The sequence below is a fragment of the Falco cherrug genome, chromosome 8, assembly GCF_023634085.1.
Source record: "Falco cherrug isolate bFalChe1 chromosome 8, bFalChe1.pri, whole genome shotgun sequence".
NCBI lineage: Eukaryota > Metazoa > Chordata > Aves > Falconiformes > Falconidae > Falco > Falco cherrug.
Genome location: NC_073704.1, coordinates 41337157 through 41357274, shown reverse-complemented (window position 1 = coordinate 41357274; position 20118 = coordinate 41337157). Strand labels below are relative to the sequence as shown.

Below are 20118 nucleotides of genomic sequence, written 5' to 3'. Positions count from 1 at the left end.
GTACGAGTGAGGAATGCACAACAGCATTAGGAATTTAGACAAAATACCGGAGTTAAAGCTGTGGGCTCTGAATGCTGATTTTTGGCTTCTCACATGCGTTCTTGCTCACTGAAGGCTGTTCCCTACACCATCCTACAGCAGGAAACGTCCTTGAGCTGCACGTGATTTCATGGATGGCAGAACACCCCCGACATGCAATTTGTTCTCACCGCGAGCACTAACAAATCATACATAATGTAACAGCAAAGCAGCTAATGTCGGATTTGCATGAGATACTTTTACTGTGTTTATCCAGGAGTTTTCCTGGTTTAGATGTATTTACCCGAGAGAAGTAAGTTCTGCTTCAGGGAAGTTTTGACTTGAGGCAATTCCCCAGCTGGCGGGATGAGAAGGTCAAGCAGCCATAAGCCATAGCAGGAGTGTCTCTGAAACCCCATCCCTTCCCCTCGCAAGAAATACCCCCAGATGCTCTTTCTCTGGGTCCTAATAGATACATTTCCATAGTCTCCAAACATCACGCTTTTCCAGAGACAGAATTAAGACATACGTGTGAACAATTCACATAATTTTCATGGCTTCTAGAGAGCCTCCTTAGCTGGGTGGTGTGCTGGGAAGAGAGCAAAGGCAGGAAAAGGGTGAGGACCTCCTGCACATCCTCCTTTCACTGGTGCTGCTGTAGACTCCACCGGTGTTCCTGGAGAAGTGATTTAACCACTGTATTACCCCTCCGTAAATGGGAGTGAACACCACACCTGCCATCCCGCTGGTGCTGGGTGAGTAGCTGCTCTACAGCAGCCCTTGTGGGGAGAGCCCGGGGCAGATGTGCTGTGGAGCTGCAGGCGCTGCACCAGACTTGCATGACATACAGGATTCCCACTTGCATGTGGATCATTACACTACGGTCAGTATTTTAAAATACCTTGTCCTCTGTCTTAATAACCTACCTTAATTATTAAGAGGGTTTAAAATAATTTTAGAGTGCTTATAACTTTGTTAAAGCATTGCCCTCAGCTCCTGAAACTTGGAATAGCTGAGCTTTATTTCCCATCCCAGTCTTAGCACTCAATGACCTGTTGGTCAGGCGAGGGAGAGGTGCTAATGTCTTGAACTTATTTTACAAATTTATATCATTCTTTCTCGGCAGTGTAGTTATGGCCAGATTTCTAAATGCCAAAATACAGATTACAAGAGTGTCAAGCTTCATTTTGTTTTCAGTTCACAGGTAATTAGCATTTATTTTCACAATTCCTATTGTTCTTCCATATTATTATATCAACATCACGGAACAGGAGATCTCATCCTACCATCATCAATTTTAAACTCTCATTGGAACAGGAAAATTCGGTGTTGGCTTTGGCAGCCAAAGCTCTGGTCCCTCAGCAGTCTGAGCCACACGTGGCAGTGGAGTTCCTTGAACCCTGTTTTTCCCTAAGTGAGAATTTTTTATTCCCTTTGCAGGCGATGTGGGGCAGTGCTTTCTGATTTTAAGTCCTAACCCCTCACAGCCACACGCAAAAGTAGCAGGAGCTCTGTTTTAAACATCTGCGGTGCCGCGTAATGTTAAGTATTGGGAATGAACCGAGGCTCAACCAGAATTAGCAGGTACTTGTGACCTTACTGCTTCTTGTCTGTCAAACAGGCCTCCTCAGATCATGTCATCTCATACGGCAGTGGCGAAAAATAATTTCTTTTAATCTGTTAAGAACTCAAGTATGACATTGGTAAGTCCCATAGAAGAGATAACAAATGGGTATGTGTTCAGAAGAAGGTTTTGAATAGTGTCCCTAAAGAGGCACAGATTACATGTTGGCCTGTGAGGAGTACAGATGTTTCTGAATAGCTGCTCGTTCAGGTGACAGTATCGCTCTGTGGGCTGAATAGGTTCTCGGGAAAAAATAATACGTGATCGTGAAATTAATGACTATCACTGCATATTCACAAGGGAGCCCACGTTTCCAACACACAGGAAATACGCATTTCCTAATACACAAGTGTTTGACCTTAAACCTTAGTAATGTTCTTTTAATGTACATCCCATTTAGCTACACACGTGTGCAGAAACGAGGAGGGGATGGGATACGTAAGGTTCATGTTTTATGTATATTATTTAATACTTTCCACAGATGCTTTGGTAGTTGGCATAGCGGGGAGAGATATTCTGATTGGAATTTTAGATTTAAATAATCAGTCATTCTGATACTAAAAGCACTTGTTCTCGGCTGTTTTAGTACAGTCATAGAAAGTGTTCAGGCAGAATACTTTTGAGAGGAGAAAAATGTATTCTGATATTCCCATAAAATCTTATACCAGATCAGCAGTCATTACCACAGATAATACTAGATTGCATTGTATATATGTTATTAATATAGGCATAATGCTTTCTTGGATGGAAAGTGGCAAAACTGTGAAGTCTAGAAAGGAATCGGGTCTGAAGAAAAATGAGGAATTTGAACTAAGCAAAGCAAGAAACTCTGCTTTATAAATCAAAACCTAGACTGCGTGTGAAAAATACCGATGGAAATGTTAACCCCCCAGTGTTATCCTCCTAGTTATCAAGATATAGGAACTTAAGAGTATGACATGAATAATAGTTTTACAGGGATTAACATATCTGGAACAGCTTCCCCAAGGAATGACAAGTAGACTGTTTTGGAGCAGGCAGGGGTGCCTTGTAGCTTATTGATTGTCACAAGTGCCTAAAGCATGGCAGACCACCCTGAAAGCCTGGGGGTTTAGTTGGGTGACGCTGGCAGCCTCAGGATCATAAGAGCAAACAAAGCATGTAAACATGATATTACTGGGAAGGGTGCTGATGGAAGCTCTGTGGTCATGATGAGTAAGTGTTTTGTGTGTGTTAAAGTTTCCACATTCCTAACATAGCTGGATGCATGCGAATTTTCCATGTAAGCTGTGTGAGGGAGCTGTCTCCCCCAGCCCCAGTGTGCAGTGATGGGGAGCAGCAATTCCTCCTCTGAGCACCCTCAGTCCTGGCCAAGCCAAGCCACCACCAAGGAATGGCCAGCATCAGCGTCTGCTTTGGTGCACCTTGCCTCCATCTGTATGGAGGTGAGCGATGAGCTGATAGGGAGCAGATGTTCACACCCAGCTCCCGTTCAGGATTAACAAAGAGCTCTTTCAACCCCATCTTCTCTCCTTTTATTGTCAGATATGCCCCAGTTGGTATGTTGGACTCACAAAGAGTACAGGGCTGGAGCTGAACCTCCAGAGCTCTGTCCCACCTGCATTTGCCCCTGAGGCTGCCACATGTTTCAGTTTGGAGGGGAACAAAGAAACAGGATTCTCTGCACTCTGGAGAAGACAGGAGAGCATTTCTGCAACTGTATTTTCCCAGAGTTATCTCCTGTTCAAATATACACAGTTGAACAAATGAGAGAAACCCAACTGGCTGTGAGCAGTAAGTTTCTGCACTGTTCTCCCATTCCACCATATGTCCATGGAGCTGAAGCTGTGTTGGTGGACAGCAGGAATGGATGGAGACTGCAAAGTAGCTGAGAGTAGCTTTTAATTAAAAAAAAAAAAAAAAAGATGTAAAGCTGTCTGCTCCAACTTTTCGGTAAGACCTTACAAATAACCACACTGCAAATTTTACTGTTTTGCTCATGATTTCCAAGCAGAAGCCAAGGCTTAAATTCTTTGGAAAATTCATTAGAGCCAAGTAATTTGACCAGCTAAAGATGTGACACATGGGAACAAAAGCAAGAATATTAGTACTGAATTCTGAAATGTCATGTTGGGATTCTCTTGTCTGCATTACTGATGTATCCCCCTATGGTCAAACACAGAATCATGGAATCATTTAGTTTGGAAAAGACCTTTAAGATCATCGAGTCCAACTGTAAAACTAACACGGACAAGCCCACCACAAGATAGCAGCGCTTGCTGTTTCAGCATGTTGTAAAAGTTTACTAATTGATCATGGTTCAGCCCAGAATGGACACAGAGCTAGTCTGTTGCCTGGATGACACTCTCAAGAGATAAGGGTAAGAACCCAGCTTACAAAGGCCACCGCTGTCTTCGGCTGCGCTAGGCAGAGCTGGCACGTGAGGCCTGAGCCAGGAGGGGCAGCAGGCTGGGTTCCAGCCCTCCTGCCTGCTGCCAGCCCCTTCCCGAGGGCGCCTGTCTGCCTGCCATGCAGCGCCATGCGGGAAAGGAGAGCAGCACTTGATGCAGAAGTGTGCTACGAACGGCTCACAGACCGTCCCTTGTCTGGGGCTGTCGCTTCGGGAAGGACGCACCCCGCACTGTACAGCATCGCTGTCTCAGAGCAGCGCTCAGTCCTCTGGCCCACACAAGCCGTTACCCAGTTTTGCTCGGTTTTGTGTCCAGGAAGCTAAACAAAAGGAGCACGTTGATGGCGGGAATGATTTTCTGAGATCCCCACATGCTCCTTGTGACTGTTTTGAGTGAAACCCCCCTGTGCCCACAGTCACCACTACCGCACAGCTGAGCCCATTCTGGGGTCTCCCCTCAGCCGGCCATGGCCCTGGGGCACCTCCGCGAGGGACCCCGGCCCGGCAGCGGCCCGGCCCGCCTCACCACCCCTCTGACAGACGCAAAGCTCCGCATGCCGCAGGTTCCCTTCCACAGCACTGGGATTTATAGACAGCCTGTATAAAATGAAAGTCAAACGCCACAAAAACATTTATACCACTCACCTCTCCTGAGGGAGCCGGCGCCACACCAGACCTCACCCTGACAGGATGACACCGGCCTGCCGCCGGCACGGGCTCAGCGGATGGGCCGGAGCCCGGCGGAGGCGGGAGGTTTGCGGGGACGGCCTGGCTGGGGGGGGGGGGTCCCTGCCGGGAGGGCGGCGGGGGCGGCATCGGGACCCCTCCAGCTCCCCGCCACGCCGCTCCCGCCCGGGGCCCCTAGGGGGCGCGCTGCTCCGGCGGGCCGCCGGCCGCGCGAGGCGAGGGGGCGGGCCTCGCACCGGCGGCGGGCGGTGATTGGCGGATGAGAAGCTATAAATAAGGGCGGGTGGCGGGGGACAAAGCAGTCTGCGCGGGACCGGCGGGCGGGCGGGCGGAGTTGGAGCGGCAGTGCGTCCCGCGGCTCTGCCACTTCCATTTGTGGTTTTTTTTTTTTCTAATTTTCTTAAAATTATTTTTATCTTTTTTGGGGGAAACCGAGTGTGTTTTGTTGTGTGGGGTTTTTTTTTTTTTCCTTTTGTTGTGGCCGGCCGAGGGACTAAGCCGAGATCAATGAAGGAAAGAAGAGCGAGCCAGAAGTTATCGAGCAAGGCGGTGATGGATCCCAACCAGAACGTGAAGTGCAAGATCGTGGTAGTGGGGGACAGCCAGTGCGGGAAGACCGCGCTGCTCCACGTCTTCGCTAAGGACTGCTTTCCCGAGGTGGGGGGGCCGGGGCCGGGGCTGGGGCCGGGGCCGGGCGGCGGTGGGCGCGGGCTGACCGTGCGCTCTCTCCCGGCAGAGCTACGTCCCCACCGTCTTCGAGAACTACACGGCCAGCTTCGAGATCGACACGCAGCGCATCGAGCTCAGCCTGTGGGACACCTCGGGTGAGCGCTCCCCCGCGGCTCCCGGGGTGGGGGCGGGGGTGTGTGTGTATAGCGCCCATCGGTGAGGAAGGGCAGCCCCCGGGGCTAGGGAGGGGGTTGTAGCGCCCGTCGGTGAGGAGCGGCAGCCCGCGGGAGTGGGGGGGGGGTTGTAGCCTCCACCGGTGGAGGGGGGGTGGGGTGGGGGGTTGTAACCCTCCCCGCAGCCCCTCACCGCCGCGTCGTGGCGGGTCTGCCTGCTTCCACGTACGAGACCGGCGACCGCTTTTTTTTTTTTTTTTTTTTAACTCTGAGGTATACGTTAGCGATACATTTACTTGGGGAGGGAAAAGGGTGTGGGCAAGGCTCCAGGGGCGGTTTGCCAGCATTGCAGGGCAGGCGGGCAGGGCAGGGGCAGCGTTCGCACCTGCCCGGCTGGGAGTTGCTGCTGTGAGGCGCTGCGGGGCCACCGCTGCTGCGGAACCCCCGCTTTGCCCCCTGGAAGAGTGACGAGGTGTTCAGATACGTTAATGGTAAATTACATCAGCTCACCTTTGAGTTCCTTGTAGCCTCCTCTCTCGTGCCTGTTTGGCTTTTTTACAATATACAGGACTTTCCCCCTGTGTTTTAGAGTCTAAAGGCAGGAGGGATGGGGGCAGTTAGGTATCTTTGGCCCTCTGAGGGTGCAGGGGGGGACCCATCCTTTTCTACATACTAAGATCAGTGCTTAAGGTCCTCCTCGTTCTTCGCGTTGTACCTTCAGAGGCTGTGGCAAAAAGTCTCTTGTGCTTTGGGGTGCTTGGCCGTCTTGTGCCCCTCTGCGTCCTGCTGGCATTGGTAGCTGGGCTGAGCTTGGTGCCGGGGTGAGGGTGCACCCCTGAACTTGCCTGCTGGGTGCTGGATGGGGGTGCGGGTCCCTGCCGCTCAGGGACTGAGGGTGCTGGGAGAGGTGCTCGGGTGAATGACCCCACTAACAACGTTACTCTGCAGAAATGATAGGGAGAAAGCTGGAGGAACTTGACAGAACATGCAAGCCCTTTCTTCTGTAGACATGTTGTGTAGATGGCTTGTTCATGTTGAATTTACACCAGCAGTTCCTTCTAAATATGACAGCAGTCCTTTTACCAGTAACTAAGATGTTAATCCCTTTTAAAAAAAAAGTTTAGGCAGTGAGTTGGCTTTTCCCTTGCTGTTAAGGAAATGATTCCAAATTCTTGCAACACAATTACTGGGAAACGGCAGTGTCTCTGCCCACAACCAGTATCAGCTTAGCTCTGAACTGATTTTTTTTCTTCATCTTATGCCAAGTAAGACTTGCAGACTTCTAGAAGTGTCTCTGGTTTGAGCTTTCATCCTGATTACTAAACTGGCTGTAACAAACTCCCATTGAGTAAGGGCTGATTAAAAATTAATAGTTAGTTATTTTGGAAAATTTTATCTTTAGCTATTGAAATACAACCCACAGGTTGTTTGACATGGGAAGGTTTGGAATCTCTATGTCAAAGGCTGGAGACACCTGTGTAATGAAATCATTCTGTAGCACTTCAAAAGACAAAAGCAGTGGAAGGAACACCTGCCAGCCTTTGTGTGTACATGATGTCCTCTCAGGCCTGTCCTGGGACTAGCAGAAAATTTGACTGAGTCAGAAGCTTAGGATCAAGTGGCTAGTTTGCAGTCTGAAACTGAAGAGGAAATGTTTGAAAGGTCCAGTGCTTGGTTTCTAAAGGTATTGCTGAACATTGGATCCTCTGGTTGTGGGACTCTGTGGATGAAGACTTGTCTTCATAAACCGCCCTTCTCACAGACTGAAGAAGAAACACCCAAACCTATTAACCCCGTGCAAAATCGCATCACCAGATAAGAGACATCAGAAGATAAGACAATGCTTAAACACTATCTTAAATTCTTGATAATTTTTTACAAGTCATTGTCCTAGTCCTTTGCTGAATTAAAATAAATGTCTTAATGACACTTTTAAAGCAGGACTAGATTTAGTTAACTTATAAAAATATGACTGATTAAAAGCCAAATAATCATGGAACATGATGTCAGTTGCAACACAGGGGAGGTAATGGCTGGAGTCATTTGAGATACTTCAGTGCCTCTTGGGGGAGGGATGAAAGGATGCTATTTAGCTGTTTTTGATTGCTGTATACTACAGATACTTATCAAGTCATCTTGAAAGTATTTAGTATCCATATTTAACCCTCTTCACTCTTTCCTAACTGGGAGCATGCAGCAGGCTGCCTTACGAATTGGTCCCTAACTTGACCTAAAGTAAGTGTCTGGTTTTTGCATTGAATCCTTTGAAGGGAAGGTACTGCCACTTAGAGCATTTTTTTTGCTCCCTGAGAAAATGAGAGAAGCTGTAGGCATGGATTAAAATAGTCTTGAGCTAGGGTGAGAACAGGCCCTGCTGTCATGGTTTTGGGTTACAATTTTTATATAATAACACACTTTTTACTAGAGGACTCTTAAGTCCAAAATGCAGAGAGTCATGCAATTGATAGAGCATTTTAAAGCTAGCTGTAAATTTATTGGGAAGGTTCTGTTGTATCTTGGATATGCCTGTAGAAATATGGGGCAAAACACTCTTACAAGTAAGAATGGAATGGGAAGATTCATTATTCAAATATTTTCTGGTACTGTCTAGTTCTGCAAGTCATTATAAGGATTTAAATTAGCCACAGCATTAAGGAAGGCACTTGCCAACTTGAATATCAATTGGCTTTTGGACTGCCAGCCCTTCTTTCAAAGCAGGAATGTCTGGTTGCAATCTAACTACATGATAAATTATTCCACTGTGTGGTAACGTAGTATGGCAGTCTTAAGTCTTAAGCTGTTTGGGAGCTGCGTGCTTATTTTGCTAGGTAGAGTATTTGAAGTTTCAGGTTAAAGCTTCATCTTGTACTCTCATGGACGATGTGAAGAGTGCTTCTATGTTAGACACCTTTGTCTACCATCAGCATAGTCTAATGTATATTTACTGAGGTTTTGGCTTCTTCCCTTAAAAGTGACTACTTTATTTCTGTTTCTTGCTAGTACACTATGTGGCATAGAAATTATGTACCATTAATTATGTATACATACCTGTGTCTCCTTAACACATATTTTAGGGTTTTTTTTATTGGTTGAACTGTGGAAACTGTACTGGATACTCCAATAAAATAATTCTCAACAGGGCCAGAAATACATACACACTTCTGGGGATTAGCATATAATTAAATCCTGAAGGGCATTAGAGCTTAATCAAGTTAGCTTTACTTAGCTTTACTGTGGTTTGAATGTGTACAGTGTATTCCATGTCAATATAGAAACTTCATATTAATTATAAAGTTTTGTGCTGAAATCTTCCCAAAACCAACTGAAACATACAGGAATCAAAGTTACTGTTTCCCCAGGTTCTCTGGCAGTAAGCATCATAACTGGAAGGCAAACAGAAATTTGAAATTTCCCTTAACTTTAAAGTTGGCTGTGTTGAGCTGTGTGTTTTTTTGGTGTTTTTTTTTTTGTGGCAGAGTAGCAGTAACTAGTCTTTATAGGGTTTTTTTCCCCTTTAGAGGGGAAATAATTAAATTGATAACTGGGGATGCCAAGTCACCTGCCAAAGTCCTGTTTTCTGTTTGAGCTGTGGAAATGTAAACAATGCTATGATTATTGTAATAATCGTGTGCTTAGAGATGACGTGTTCTAGGATATTCACTATACAAATCCACCTGCATTTTCTCCAAACAGCCAAGGTGGATTTGGAAGGAGGAAAGCAATCAGTAGTGAATCAGCTACTTAAAGTGGCCACTGCAGTATTTGATGTGTTTTCTATGCAGCTGATAATTAGTGAGCCCAAGGGTTTGAGAGTGAGAATGCTGCTGTTCATCTGTTGTTCTTTCAGTTGACTGGAGTCCAAAAGGCTACAAAGACTAATGCCTGATGGCTGCTTGGTGGTGTGTAAATAGTAAAGTCTTGCCTGCTACTGAGCACCACTTCCCTGAGAGCCTGCAGGCAAGCAGAGGCTGAACAGCATGGTGAGCAAGGAGCTGCCCAGGTTCAGCTCTGTAGGTGGGACACAGGGCTGAACCCTCCTGGTTGGGACTGGTGGCGGCTCTGGATCTTGCAGACACGTTAGGGCTTCAGCTCTCTGTGATCTAGCATCTTAACAGCAGTACTAAGCCATCAAAAAATTAAGTATGCTTTAACTTTTAACCATGTAATTCTGTTACTAAGATAGCAACACTGAAGTCTAAGCCTGGTACCTTCTGTAGACCAAAACCAACCATGTTGCTGGGGAGGGGTTTTATTTCAGTTTAAAAGCTGAATTTGTTTTGCTTTGCACAAAACATCAAGTTTTAGAAGTGGATAATTTTTAATGCTTAAATTATTTTTGCTTAAATTATTTGTGCTGCCAAACAGATTAAAAAAGGGGATTGCATCTGGAATATACTTCCACTACAAAGTAAGACGAGCTGCAACACTATCAGCAATTCCTTGGTAAAATTCATCTGTGTTGTCCTTGATAAAAATTTTTTATTTTGTAGGGACAGAATTGCAAACACAAATAGGCTTTTTTTTTTTGCTTCCCCACAAATACTGTAGCTGTAGCTCTACATTCTCCTTCTGTTTTCTAGGGTTGGCATGGCTTCAGATCTGCAGACTAAGTTGAAAAAGAGTGAGCAGCCTTACTGGGCTGTGCTCAAGTTCGCTGTTCAGACTTGAGCCTCATTCCTGAGATTCCTGGCTTCTGAGGGTTTCTCTGGGCGAAACGATGAAATGCCAGTTTGAATAGGCCCGCACAGTGAGGGCCGCAGCCCCTCTTTATTTGCGCAGTAATAAAGGTTCAGTTATTGCTGTTGAATGAGATCAGGAAATTTCCTTTGTTCATACTGCAGCCCGAGTAGTTTAAATGGTTCCCGTTTGTTCTGCCACACACTACCCTAAAGAAAAGGATGTGTCAAATATTTCTTCTAGCTTGCATCTGAGCAGGACTGCCTAGAAAAGCGCACTTACTCTAGCTCAGCATCTTTAATAGGAGACGTTCAGAAGGAAAACCTAAAAAGAAAAACCCTCAAAACACACACAGCTACAGCTGACACAGTAGAAAGGAGTCTCTGGGCTGGAGGTGGTGACTGTATGTGTACATAAATACACGCTGGTGGACATACATGGTGTGTTGTATCCCTGAAAGACTGGTGAGTGAGAAGATAGGTATGTGTCTTAGGAATGAGTTTCTGGGTGAGGCTTTTCTGAGACTCCTTTCTAGCCAGCAACTGCTTGGCCAAGCATTAATGATCTTCAATCCTGCCCTTACTTGCAGGAGCTCGGTGGGGAGGTGAGCTAGCCAGGCCACGGCTCTCACCAGCGTGCGGGCTGGTGGCTGGGCACCAGTCTGTGCTTTCGCCAGTTTAATGCCACAGAGCAGTGCGGGTGGCTAGTTAACGGCACATTGCTGCTCTGCAATTTGTCTGTCCAGGGCAAGTAAATTGGCCCTGGGGCTCCAGGCTAAATAGCTTGGCCCTGAGGCCCCTGGATGGAGGCACTGTAATAGCAGTGCTGGAGATAGCTGGGGAATAATTAGTAGTGGAAAACACTTATTGATAATCACTGCGAGCAGAGCTGAAATGAATAGTTAACTACTGGTCAGCTCAGCTCACTTAAATGTCTTTCTAATATGTCATTTACCACTGAAGACACCTAACTGTTTTTTGGGTTTTTTTTTTTGAAGAGCAGTTCTTGACAGCTGCCTCTTTGTTAGATTGACATCATTTATGAAGATAAGCATTTGAATAAAACAGTCTTGTTAAATTACCTTCTGCTACCTAGTTTGGTAATGCTTCATTCCCCATGTGTTACTCTTCATTTCAAAAACAACATTCTTGGGATTCTTGACTCCTTCCTTCCAGTATAAGCTGTCCAACTGAAGTCATCTGCGATACGTTCACACCGTTCCCCACTCCTTGTGCAACAGCATGAGCTGTCTGTCAGTTAAAAACTTGAGGAATTTCTCTAATCCAGTTAATAGTCTGCTCAGCCTCTGAGACCTTTACAGCCAATTAGTTCTAGATAGTTGCAAAAATAGGTGGTATAACTAGCTGATAACCCCAACACTCTTGAAAGCTGTATTCCTGTTGCATATGTTCTGTGCTATATTTTAGGTTCATGAGAAAAATACAGAAATAAGAATGCATAACTAAGAAAATGAATTTTAAGTTGCAGGCACACAGTTTAAAGCCCTAGGCCTTATCCTGTTGGACTATTTAACTGTTTTAAGTAGCCTTCCAAGTTAGAAGTGAATTCTCCTCAGTAAATGAAAACTTCAGCAGAGTTAAGGCCAAACCAAATGGTACTTCCTAGAAAAAAAAGGAAGATTTCCATCCCACCACCCCACACTCCCAACCTGTTACAGATTCACCAGATGACCAAAATGAGATTTCTGACTCTGGAGATGTTTCTAACTTTGCACATCATGACAATTCTTAAAGAAAACAGCGTACCCCTCAACAGATCTGGAAGTAAAACCTGCTCAAAGTGCAAAATTGGACCTATTCCTGTTCCATCAGATTACTAATTTGCTTTGATCTTGTTGATAAGAACTTGTTTTATGGGCTAAACATAAACATTTAGTGCAAGCATGTATCGGTTTACAGATTGAGTCTTTTTTGTGACAGATAACTTGCGTGCCTGCCTTTAGGGCTGGGATTCTTCCCTGCTGGAATACTGCAACCAATGCTTTGCTTTGAAGCAAGAGTTTCTTCTGAAAATTGCAGATATTCATGACAACTAAAGATGCTTTTTGCACTTGGAACTATTTGTTTTAAATTAAATGTTAGAAGAAACAAAATGGATTTACTTCAAAACTTTCTGAATTTTTCCCATGAAAGCACAACTGTGACAAATCTGCTTTGCAGAAGCCTTTTGGATGTCAAGGATTTGTTCTCAAAAGTCAAATCCCTGCACATTAATGCTGGGACTTAAACTTGGGCTGACCTGATTTCCCTTAACTTGTTATTGGGGGCATCACAAGCTTTTATGGGACATGGGTCACTGGGGTGCCATCACTCTTAATTACTTGGGAAAGCTGTTGCATTTGTAGGTGAGAAACAAAAGGAAAGTAGGGAAATGAGCAACTGCAATGAGCCTTTGGGGAATGCAGTGCTGTTGAAGAAATGATGGTAGCTGGGTGCTACTGAAGAGCTTCACTGAAAACCCCTCTAATCGTTCTGAATAAGCTTGAATGACTGCAGAAAGTGAAAAATACAAACTAATAAACATGTTGTTTGTTTCCCTGCAGGGTCTCCTTATTATGACAATGTTCGCCCGCTCTCCTATCCAGATTCTGATGCTGTCCTGATCTGCTTTGACATCAGTCGGCCAGAAACTCTTGACAGTGTGCTAAAGAAGGCAAGTGTTCAAGAAACATTTGAGTACAGAGCTGTTTGAGTAGCTTGTCATTAAATCTCTGAAGAGCGGTGCTGTTTCTTATATTAGAAACGTTGGTTTGTTTCTTTTAATGGAGAGATGACTGGACCGTGCTTTGCACTGCTAGAATTTGTTTGAAAGGGATGAATGTTAATTGAAAACAAGAAGCCTTTAATGGATGCTTAGGGGTGAAGTAAATTCTCATTCCTCAGCTTTTAACCAGCAGTGAATTGTTCAGGGTGGTGTGAGGCGCAGGGCTGGGTGCAGCAAGAATTTGTCTCTTGCATTATATTCATATAACAGACAAGATTGAGAAACTTTGCCATGTTGTAATGACAGTTAGTACATGCCTGCCAAGTGTTTGGGCTTTTGCCATGGCTTTACATAACTTCTCAGCCTGAAGTCAGAAGGAGCCAGTGACAAATGCCTCTGGAAGCCACTGAAAGTCCAAGCGGTGGCATGGAAATGCAATCCTGACCAAACTTCAGAATTTTTCACAGGCTCAGTGATCTGAGATTCAGTGCCAGACTCCCCGACTTAAAACACTGAATTTTCATAATCAAGCTCTGTGTTTGCAGAGGTGGTCCTGGTCCTCTTCTTGGTCACTGAGCATGACTCAACTTTGCAGTGTTGTCTTTAAGGCTTACTGACCTGAAGTTCCTTTTTTCTGTAGCTGGGGCTGGTGATTTTTGTGTCACTGGGAATAAAGTGGCATACAATGCTCTGAATAATCTACAGAAAATAGTTAAAAGACAATTCTCTCAGCTACTAACTGTGCCAACAAGCATCTAGAACTGTCTTTCTCATTTCTGTCCATGATAATGTTGGTTAATATACTGTTGCTTAATTCTGCAAGAGTTTTTTCTTAATATGCTTTTAAACTCGGATTATATCCTTAAGTTTTTAGGGATTGTATGATCTGTTCAAATTATGCTGGGAATTTTTTTGGCTTTCTTTTGTTCTCAAAATAACCACGTAGAGGAAGAAACCCCAGAAATATATCACACGTTCTGTATGAGGGGTTTATTACTGGCTCAGAATAGCTGAACCCTTGACAGATTCATGTAGTTTTAGGTGTGAGGGTGTAGCCATGAGCCAGTATATAGCAGTGCTAATTTTGTGGTCATATAAGACCTACCTCTGTAGCTCTGTCTTGAGGAACCATTGAATTTGGTGACACTGGTGTTCGTTGGTTCCTGTCTGCAAATGGCAATGGCTGGGTGTTTACCGCTTGTGAGGTGCGACAGGTCTGCAAACCTTTACTCATGTAGGTAAACAATCTCAAGTCATTCCCTCTTGATTAGTAAGTCAGTGGAATTAGTGAGTGTATGAGATTGTAAGATTTCATCTGCAACCGGATTCTGCTGGAACTGATGCCTTTAGAAATTAGCTTGAAGGTAGATAAAACTATTACGTAAGAGTATTTCCATGTAAAATGTCATGACTTATTAAACTTAATCTTGTATCCGTTGCTGCTTTGGATTTAAACATTCAACTACTCGAGTATAACAACCACCTAACATTTTACAGTGGAAAGGTGAAATCCAGGAGTTTTGTCCAAACACCAAAATGCTTCTGGTTGGTTGCAAGTCAGATCTGCGCACAGATGTGAGCACGCTAGTGGAGCTTTCCAATCACAGGCAGACACCGGTGTCCTACGATCAGGTATGTGCCACATCCATCTTTGTACTTAGGGGTGAAAGATAAGACTCTTCTATCACTGCAGCCATCTTTAGGAACAGCTTCTCCCAGTGTTGACATGAGTGCTTCCTAGAAGGCAGATGGGCATACTCTACTACTAGACTAAGGTGAATTTGAAAGGTCTTATGAGTAAAGGCAAAGCCTACCTGTAGGCTGGATGCAGCAAAAAGTGATGCAGCCCCACAACGTATGGTTTAAGTGTCATAAAATTGTAACCTCATTAGTTGCAAAGAGCCTTTTAAGTGAGTTGGAAATAAACTTCCTGCTTTTCTGGGCCTACAGAGGCCAAAACAGTAACTGAGAGGTGACATGTCCCATTTATTTACTGATAAATTGGTAAAATTGTTGTCTTCAGACGTTAGATTTGAATGTCATTCATTTGATGTTAAGCATCTTGACAAGTATTGCATATAATGTCCCCTTTAAAATCCTGTTGCCTTAAAACACCTGTAAGGACACTCTAGCTCCCTCGGAAGGTGGCAGCAAATCCAGAAAGCATCTTAATTCTTGGCAGCAGCTTTCAGCTGCTGGGGAAGTGAGAAGCTTGCAGCCAGCCATCAGGGAATAGAGAAGCCAAGGTGAAAAGGAAAAGAATCAGGCCATGGGAGGGCAGGAGGCAGAGAACAAGGGAAAACTGGTCTTGAAGGTAAACTTCCCCTTATTTTGTGTATTCTCTATATAATGTGTGTTATTACTCACATGTGTCTATCATACGTTGCAGCTGAATCAGTGATGGTTTCAGATACACCCTGCAGGGTGTAAGAGCGAGAATGGTATCTCCAGATGTGACTTTATCTAGTCTGTATATCCTATGCTATCAAACAGTTTTTGATGCTTTATCCACAGCCTCAGGTTTTCCAAACCAGCAGCTCCTAGCAATTAGCAATTGCTAATAATGCAGTCTCCTACAGCACGTTTAAATTGGAAAATGCAAAGAGATAATAAAGTGATTATCTCGATTAAAATAAAGCATGGGATGTTGTACCGTGATGGCTTATGCTGCTTATGGCATTTTTCTACATTTCACACAGTAAATATCCCTCCATCTCAGACAGTTTTGTATGAAACTGAATGCCAGGTGTTTACCTTAGTGTAAAACGATTCAGAAGTGTCCTTTAATCCTGCTTGTTGCAGAAGATGTCATCATAGTTACAGACCACCACTGTTGCATGTATGCATTAATGTTGTTCAGCTTCAGAGCTGTGCTTTTGCATACTATTTTTTTAATATTAAAAACTTAAAAGGAAATAGTCCGCCACTTACTGCATACGTAAGTTCATGTATTACTTTTTTTACAGTACTTCAGTAAAATCACCAAGTCTCATGATGGATAGTGATCAAAAAATCTAGTGACAAGTGGATTTATCCCCTGGAGTTGAAGATTCACATCTCCTCTGGTGTCACAGCTGAGCCCGCAGTCCTTAGGAACAGGAGTCTGCTGAAGACAAAGGGCTAAGCCAGGAGCTTTTACTTGGCAGCCAAAGGGAAAATTGTATGTGTTACAGGGAAGGTCATACTTGACAGACTCCCATAATTCCATCTGAATGTAAGCAAAAGCTTGGACGGAGCCATGGTTGTATCTTCTGGTTGCCCAGTCCCTCCCTGGTGGCATGAAGCAACCCTCCTCTGGTAGTTGTATGAAAGGATCCTCTGGGCTCGAGATACGCAGCTTATTTTTAAATTCCCTTGCCTTGTTAAGTCAACATGGGATCAAAGAACTTACTGGTGTTTTCCACATTGCTCTTAACTTCATAAGTTTGGGAGGGTAAGGAGAGTTGATGGTGACGCCCTGCCTCCAGTATGCTAGCCAGTTTCCAGTCAGCTAGTCAGCTGCACCTGAGCAAACATTTCTGTGACTGAGGTATCGGCTAGGCTTGGTTCATAGGATGTTTGACTGTGGGGAGGGCTGGGCCTATGGACTAACACTCCTTTATCAGCCACTCCCACCGACAATTGATAAGATGGCAGCCGCATCACTGCAGTGTAAACAGGGCACGCTGGAGGCTAAACAGATGGGTCCAAATAGGCGAGTGCTGTCGACCTGGCACTAGAGCAGAGAGGAGGGGTTGGGCTGACTTGTGCCTGTATCTCAGGCCCCCTGAATATGTGAGGAGTGGCACATCAAGGATGTGGTTGGATTTCGTAACTTACAAAAAAGTCATCCCTCAGAAGTAAAATTCCATTCAAAGAACTCCATTTTTTTCCATACAATGCTGTATTGTCTTCCAGTAGCAAAATGCACAACAGGATACCAGGGTGTTGTCATCTTCTGGAATTGCGTAGTGTTTTCCTTGTGCTGCTGGAACAAATATCCCTGCTTTGACTTCTAATGCACTTAAAATCAAAAAGGAAGGGCTTGTGTAACTGCTAATGTCATTTTTTTCTTTTTTTTTTTGGCCTGTTTCCTTAGCTACAAGTTGATATAACTATCCCTGACCCAGAAACCCACAGCACGTTTCCCTACAAACTTTGCCTCCTTCGTGGAGATGCAGCACAGCTCCGCTCCAGGTCAGGGGCACACTGGCCAGCCCTTAAGGCAGTCAGAATGCATTTTGGGAGATAGCAGGCTTAAATCTGGAAGCTGCCAGGTTTGGGCCTTTCCTGGCGAGCACGTGGTTCACAGATGTGAGTTAAGGTACAAGGGTGAAACTGCTAAATAGGTCCTACTAATACTCTTCCGGCTTTCTGCAGTTGTTTGCAGGTCGCTGAGCTTATCTTCTCTCTTTGAATTTGTATTTATCGTCATAGGAGATAATGCTTGGATACTTGTTCACTGCATCTTGGAACCAAAGCTCTGTTTATTTTGCAAAATTAGCTGCTGGCTGTAGTGCTGGAGCGTTAGCTTTGGTTTTCACAAAACATTGTATATGGAAAACAGTGCTGAAAAGTAATTGTATTGTTTGCTTTGGCACTCTGCAGAAACTTGGTATTGATCGCATGTGCTTTTTTTCCCTTAGGGTGCAAATATGGCCAAACAGATTGGAGCGGCTACGTATATTGAATGCTCAGCCTTACAGTCAGAAAACAGTGTCAGAGACATTTTTCATGTTGCCACCTTGGCGTGTGTGAATAAAACAAATAAAAATGTTAAACGAAACAAATCGCAGAGGGCAACAAAGCGAATTTCACACATGCCTGGCAGGCCAGAACTTTCCACAGTGGCGACAGACTTGCGAAAGGACAAAGCAAAGAGTTGCACAGTGATGTGAAGGACCTTGATTTCCTGGAGAAGGAGGAAGAGAGCGTCTGGGAGGGGTGGAGGCTCAATGAAGTACACAGCCACATGGTATTTAACGAGGGCTTATGCCAGTGCTTTAACCGAGACTTCACCTGTTGTGTGAGACTGTACTTAGGAACTGAGCAGCAAGAAGAAATGGCTCTAATTGAGGTGGCATCAGGAAATATGTTGAAGAAAATGCCAAAAAGATAAAAAAAGGGAAAATGTTTGAATGTGCTGAGAAAAGAGTGAATGGGAAGATAACGCTGCGAAGGAGAGAGATGTCATTGACAGTGCTTGTTTCTTTCATTAATGCTCTACTCCTGGATGCTACCACTTTGATTTCATTAAAATAATACTTTAATGTTTTTTTAAAGACTTCACTCTTAATATGCCCTCCTTATTAAGGAACTATCCCTGTGACCTTATAGTTGGTTTTCCAAAGGATATGATCTAATTTTTTTTTTAGTAGCTCATCATTAAAATGGAGAGTATACTGAGGCCTGTGTGTCACTTAGAGGAAAACACTGTATGTGAGAAGTCTGGAGTTTTGCCTTCCTGAGACGGCAGCACAAGCTATGTTTGGGCACGCTGGTAATGAAGACAACAGTTTGAGAGTTCCCAGTATTATAGGTACCCTTGCACTGTGGAAATGAAATGGATCAAATTGAGGTGTGGGGGCAAACTACCTGCCTGTTGCAGGACCTGTGACTTTCCATTCCTCTTTGTGATTGTAATTTAGAGTGGAAATGATCTCCAGTTCTGGTGTACTGTGTGGGTATGTCGCTGTAGGTTCAAGTGAAAGGTGCTCGGAGCTATGATGACAAATGATCCTTAATTTTATGACCGTGATAATTTGTTAAGCCTTACTGCCCATCTGGGGAAGCCTTGAGACTCCTGCTTCTGCTAGCAGTTGGAGAGCTGGGTAGATCCCAGGATCTAGCTCTCTGTAAATGCTACAGAGAGGTGCTATTCTGTGATGTGGTTCACTGCAATTATCTTTGCAAAAAAACCAAGAATCTGCAAATGAGCCAGCAGAGTCAGGTTATCTTTTGTGATGCTCTTACTTGTGAGGCAGCCGTCTCTCACTGCAGACTGCATTTGCTCGTGGTGAGGAAATGGGGTCTGAGGAACTGTGACGCCTTAAGGGGTCCCCAGTGGAAACTGGATACTGCCTTTAGTCTTTAAGATAATAAATGTGTATCCAGACAACAATCATGAAACATCAGTGAACCAGTTAAGTCAAACTCCTTTTTGCTTATTGAATACTATTGTTAGTGAAATAAATCGGCCTTTAAAATGGTTTGTAACTGCTTACTGACTTAACTTCATAGCTTCTCTCAAAAGAAGGATACTGTAAGCTCTAACCAGCGTGTCTATCGCTTGTTGAGGACAAGCGTTTTGTTCCCAAGGTTAATGCTTCATTTTTGAAGTGTTAAGGCTGTGTTTGTGACAACTTGCGCAAAGGGTAAAGGGTTACCATAATTAAAACTCTGTTCTGTGTGTTTCCGGCACTTTGTTTCATCTGATAAGAACAAAAACACCCGTTCCGATTATTTCCCACAAAAAGACATTTTTACTACCGTAATAAGCTTTTGACTGATGCAACAGCGCGCTTAGGGCAGTATTACAAAATAGCTGGTAAGTGCTTTCTGTATTTAAATATTGTGGAAAAAATAAGTTATAACTGTTATAAAGCAGGACATTCATTACTTTTTTTTTAATTGTTGAAGTCACTTTGTATGTTTGGTTAATGTTTCTGCAGTATTTATTAAAATACCATTTTTTCTTTGAATTAAAAAAAAAAGTAATTGACTTGTAGTGGAAATGGCCTTTGTGTGTGTTAGTTCATTCATACGTGTGTGCTTTGGACATAATTGCAGTGAGGTACAGGCCAGGCGTAGCTGGGAATCAGGATGTGATTTTAATAGCAATCCATCTTACCTTGCTGAGAGCCTTTTGGGTTCTTTGGCATTACATTTTTGTAGTGCGAGTTACTTACCTGAGTTGCATTTCCCAAAAATGGCAGAGGCAGAGGAGACCGGAGCAAGCAAAATGGAGTTTGCTTTGCCTCTGAAGCATTGAATAACACTTTTTAAAAGGTTTCATGTGTTTAGGTTGCTCCTAGGAACTGTTCTTTGCTGCCTGCTGTGAGTCCAGCACAGACAGACCTTCCTAACCAAAGAGATATGCCCCTTCTCTGTCACTGCTGGGACGTTGTGGTTGCTGTGGCTCCTCTTGGAAGAGCTGTCCTGACACACCAGCTCTGCTG

The 20118-nt window shown here is 44.3% G+C and overlaps 1 protein-coding gene across 1 annotated transcript; it reads left to right on the top strand.

The window, feature by feature from the left end:
* The first annotated feature begins 5043 nt into the window (after positions 1 to 5043).
* Positions 5044 to 19661, top strand: RND3 (Rho family GTPase 3). The gene is made up of 5 exons (XM_055719166.1): positions 5044 to 5375; positions 5455 to 5542; positions 12801 to 12910; positions 14459 to 14593; positions 17587 to 19661. The coding sequence occupies exons 1-5, from the start codon at positions 5226 to 5228 to the stop codon at positions 17836 to 17838; spliced, it is 735 nt and encodes a 244-aa protein (XP_055575141.1). The 5' UTR covers positions 5044 to 5225; the 3' UTR covers positions 17839 to 19661.
* Positions 19662 to 20118: the final 457 nt, after the last annotated feature.

Coding starts and splice junctions, on each gene's coding strand:
- RND3 (XM_055719166.1), top strand. CDS start 5,226: ATGAAGGAAAGAAGAGCGAGCCAGAAGTTATCGAGCAAGGCGGTGATG. Junction 5,376..5,454: donor CTAAGGACTGCTTTCCCGAG/GTGGGGGGGCCG, acceptor CTCTCCCGGCAG/AGCTACGTCCCCACCGTCTT. Junction 14,594..17,586: donor CACCGGTGTCCTACGATCAG/GTATGTGCCACA, acceptor TTTTTCCCTTAG/GGTGCAAATATGGCCAAACA.